The following is a 5155-nucleotide window of genomic DNA, read 5'->3' on the forward strand; positions in this document are numbered from 1 at the left end:
CCACACACACAAACTAAATTTTCGCACCTGCCTCCTGTCTCAGTAGAGACTGTACTCCCTACTCTCACTCTAGGTGACCCCCACCACCACCCCCTTCCAAGCTTCACCCCTCCTTAGTGCAGAAAATCTTCTAACACACATCATCAAGAATAACAACATTGTTTTTAGCCCTTCTTATCTCCTCACTCCCAAATATCCTGTTTCTTCGAGTTGCGGCAGCCAGAACCAATAGAAACCTCTTCCTGCTATTGGCTGACTTCACTTCCCAACGTTAGCACAATCTCATCCGCTCCAAACAACGCTCAGTGGAACCTCAACTAGCTTGCTGCCCAGAAAAAAAAATAATATTAGAATTTACACCAGTGTGTTTTTACCAGGACTCAAGGGTCCTGATCTAAAATGGCCAGCACCATCAAGGTAAGTTCATTTTTCTGGGTTTTCGCACAAAGAAATGTGTATTTCTGCGGATTTTCTCACGTTTCGGGCATTGCCTCCAGTTTTCGTGGCGTTCTTTTGGAATCCAGAACAAGCAGGCGAGGGTAACACCCTTCTGCCATCGCGCCGCGACAAGATTTCCTTTTGTGTTGCCTTCCTTGCAAATTTCCTTTTTCCTATTCGGATGGTCTACACGGTTTCAGAAATCTTGGGGGTAACGACAAAATCTGGGATTTCGTTCATTTGGACGCAGAGGTGATGTGACCTTATGAGGCAATCAAACAAGTAAAGCAGGATTCAGAAGATGTTTCTGTGTCCGTCATGGATGGGCACCAATTGTATTGCCTGTTGATGTTTTTATTGCAATCAAAAAATACTTTCTGATATTTTTTATTATTTGGGAGTTCATTCAGTCTCGATTTGTTTTCAGTTTACTATAAAGCATTTTTCTTTTGACGCTGTCATGTAATTTGAGACTTTTTATTATGTTTTTATTATTATAATTTAGTGGGAATAGCTAATTTGATTAGTTAATTATTTGAATAGCTAATTATATTGAGAACAAACATGATATTATGCCATTATTGTTGCATTATATTTAATATTTTTTGGAAAAAGAAAGCAACAAATAAACAAAAAAAAATGCAAGGAAAAAGGTAATAATTACTTTGACTTAATCGTATAAGCCTACATATTTTCATGTTAGCTACGCCTATAATGGACTTGGGTTGTCTACGCCTCAGCAAACTAGTTTGATGTTCCAGAGTCACCTGGAAACTGTAAGTGTAACAGGACTGGCGTCTCTGCTCGCCACTCTCTGGTGCGTGTTCCAGTGGCAGCACAAAGATGTTTATAACCACAGCCTAAACACAGTGTGAACAATAAAACAAAGGCAGGCAAGCCATAATTACATAATCAGCTGTCCTACTGCCCTTGAATGTAAACACAACCGTTTGGTAGTAGAACCCAAATGTTTAGAGAGGGAGTCTGCTCTTTTGTGACCCGTGATATTGTTGCACTGGGACCATGGTTGAGTTGAGGTCTCAGGGAGAAAGGAGTGTGACCGCTGTTCATAAACTCCTCGCTGCTTCGTGTGTGGAAGAGGTTTGGTACATTAGAGGCAAATTGTGGCTCAGGCCTTTTATTATACAAATATTTTTTTTACGATTCTCAATGAATGCTTTGCATCTGATAGAGGTGTGTCCAATTGTATTGGTGGATATGAAGGAGATTCAGAGCTACCGGCATGCATGCTCGCTGTTATCCTCTTTCTCTAAGCAACCCTTGTGTTCTGCCTATCTCATCTGTCACAATACCACAGACTGATTGTGTAATTGTTTTTGCTGAATTGAGCCATCCTAAATGCTGACTTAAAGGCAGTGGCATGTTGTTTAACACTGGGCCTAGTTTGAAACAAGCTTGAGACATGCCAAGGCACCAATGGCAGTCTATGGTGTTGAATACTTTTCCTTTAAACAGGTGTGTTTTACCCTCAAACTGGTTTCTAGTTACTGTACTTTCAGTTACTGTACTGTACTGTACGAAATATTCCATAAATATAAGGGGAACTTTGTAGTTTGGTTTCCATTTCTGGAGGGAAAGTTCTTGAATCAACAAACTTTTACAAATAGCTTATCAGAAATATTCTTAAAATGGTTAACTTAGTCACTTACGATGTCCAAGGTTGTACAATGAAGTGTATATCTCTCTACATGTAGGTCTATATGACTCATGCTTTAATTGGCAGTTAGAGGCTACAGTTACAATCCGTAACCAAGAGATATTTCCAAAGTTTATAGACTCAACCACACCAGGATATCATGAACACAAACAATCCAGTTTATCATGCTTGTCTATGGATAGAAATGAGACAAACAATGCAAATGATATGTCCCACTCGGTTGGTGTATAATGCACATACCAGGAGAAGAACCAGGAAGTTGTGGCCTGCCTTTATAGCACTGTGGCTGTGTGTGAGGTCTGAAACTGTGGCCAACCTTTGTCACTGACCAATGGAAATACACCCATCGTTTTTCAATTTCAACTCTCAAGATTCATTGTGTCCACAATTTGAACCACAGACGCATGCAGTTCCAAGTTTCACAATGTACAATAGTTTCACACATCATAAGGGCCCTGTACCACACATACACAAACACACACACACACACACACACGTTTCTGCCAAATCAGGGCTTTGGAAATGATTCATCACACGATCATGACAATGCAAGAACTCCACTTACCATTCCAAATTCAAAATAAAACAGAATGTTTACATAATGACACTGTCAACATGAATGGAACAACCTACTTACATGTATGTGGAAAATTAACAATAACTATCTTCCTGTTTAACAAAAAAGCAGAAAGTTCTAATGTTTTGGATAAGGGGGAAGCATATCTCTGTCAGTTCATGGGGGGGGGGGGGGTTATCCAATGTCTGACCAAATGGAAAAGAGTCTTAATTGATGGAATTAGGGCGGGGGCTGCTAAAACAACATCCAGAATGGGTGCCCCCGATGGTGGGAGGGGGAAGTATGGGGGCATAACCTGCACCACTGACGTTCCTGCAAGGTTAACTGCCCAGCGTCCTGTCATGTAAAAAATATTGGGCGTGCTCCCTCTCTCTCTCTCTCTCTCTCTTTCTGTCTTTCTTTGTTTCTTTCTCTCTCCCGCACATACACACACATTCTCACTCTCTCTTTACCATCTCTACACCTATCACTTCCATTATCTCACCCTCCGTGAGCCTCGAGGCAGTCAGAATTAAAATGCCAATAGACAAAACACGTCCTCTTGTGTGCTCCCCACCTCCGATATCCCGCCTGATCGGGAACTTTCAATGCAGGAAATGCTGAGAGGAGGGGGGCGCTTCCTGTCTGCTGCCATGCCACGTCTCAGTGGGAAGCCTGGCTCTGCACTGCATGAATGAGACCGTTCGCCCCCATTGAGATAGACTGCTGGGCCAGAGTGACTGATACTCTATGGTAGTATAGTGCTCTCTATGGCACTGCGACGGCCAGCGTTACTCTGGAGGGATATGGGTTTTTATTACAAAATGACCTCCAAAAAGCACTGTAACCCCCGTGCAGACGAACATAACTTTGACCGTTATTAGATATGATTTACACAACCTTATAAGAGGTGAAATTAACAGTGCACTATACCAATTTTCCACTTATTAAGCTCAGTATTTATGGTGGCAATACTCTAGAAGGTGGCTCTGAGGGGCCAGAGTTTTGATTTGAACCAGCTGCCCCCCCCCCCGGTCACTCATAGTTCATTCCCCCTACCCAGAAGGCCTTGCTGTTGCCCATTTGAGTGTCAGCCCGTGCAAGGCCACACCACTAAAGGACCTCCCTGAATGTGACCGGCCCGACTTACTCTCCCGTGGACTGGAGTGTTCAGTGGGAAAACTGGGCTGAACTTAGTGCTTCATTCTTCCCTGCCTACAGTAATTCTGTGTTCATTTTGTTTGGCGCAGACACTAAGGTTGTGAAACGATTTCTCACTCTCCTCAGAATAGAGAATTATGGGCCGTAGAGGACTGCTCGGTTCTGGGCAACGCTGAAGATCTGGTCCCGGACCTTTCTTGTGGTTCCCGCTAGTTTATTTGAAATCAAAACGGGAAATTATGCTCGCTTCATTTTTTATCACGCTGTTAATGGAATATCTGAATCTCCTCGTGATGAGATCACCAAATCTTTTCTCTAGTCTGAAGTTGGTATTTTCTTGTTTTTGTTTAGCTTTGCCATGACGACTTGCTACTTTCCAATCGTATCCATTGTTTTCCACTGAGACACAATGTACACAATTACACTGCATTAAATATCTTTAAATGGTTTTAATCAACACCTCGTTAAAAAATCTCCCCTCTGATGACTAATCTCTCTTCGGCCTGTTGGTTGGTTGTTTTTTAGTCCGTTCACTGACTTGGCCGTTTCCATAGGATCAAAGCTCAGGAAGCTTGGAACTGTGTGGTCAAGCATTAGCTGTGAGTGGATGTGGTTTTGTTTTGTTTTGTTTGGATTGGACGAACAAAAGCGGAATGGTTGTTTGCTCCTTGTTCACACTGGCTAGGGTTGCTATATACGTACGCTCAGCTCTCCTGTCTATCCATCACCATCTCCCTCCTAGTCTCTCTCTCTCTCTCTCTCTCTCTCTCTCTCTCTCTCTCTCTGTCTCTCTGTCTCTCTCTCTCTCTCTCTCTCTCTCTATCTCTCTCTCTCTCTCTCTCTCCCTCCCTCTCTCAGGTGAGGGTCAAACTGCACGACATGAAGTGTAATGTGGTTTGCAGCTGACATATCAGGGAGGACCAGTCCCCACTAGATTAATCTGGTTTCCGACACTGCTTCCTTTTCCTCCTAACTGATTTGAGGCCAGCCTCTTGACCTGTCACCAGATCAGGGCGGATCACTTACACTGAGACATTTCAGAGGCACTCGTGAGAGTGAGGAGGGTGAGAGAGTAAAAGAGTGAAGCCCAAACACACACACACACACACACACACATTTTTCTGTGGTTTAGGCATATCTGTCTTTTTTGTTGCAGGCAGGTTTTGGTTTATACAGTATGTGATTCCATCTTTCTTGGAATGAGTCTACATATGGGGACCTGAATCAGGCCTGGACACCGTTGTGGTTTTAGTGAGGATAACCAGTCATGAGATAACCCCATATCAGCATGACTGTGGTCTCCACTGTGGTTTTCTGACATC

At 43.0% G+C, this 5155-nt stretch overlaps 1 protein-coding gene across 2 annotated transcripts in view; it reads left to right on the forward strand.

Annotated features, from left to right (window-relative positions):
* Positions 1-323: 323 nt before the first annotated feature.
* erg (ETS transcription factor ERG) overlaps positions 324-5155 on the forward strand; it is a 21296-nt gene continuing 16464 nt past the window's right edge. For both annotated transcript variants that reach the window (XR_014554821.1, XM_083692198.1), the window contains exon 1: positions 324-417. Coding sequence is in view for 1 of the 2 variants with exons in the window: in XM_083692198.1 (XP_083548324.1) it covers positions 400-417 (18 nt within the window). In the remaining variant the exon portion in view is untranslated. The remainder of the gene's footprint in view (positions 418-5155) is intronic.

This window comes from Argentina silus (assembly GCF_951799395.1).
Source record: "Argentina silus genome assembly, chromosome: 2".
NCBI classification, from domain to species: domain Eukaryota; kingdom Metazoa; phylum Chordata; class Actinopteri; order Argentiniformes; family Argentinidae; genus Argentina; species Argentina silus.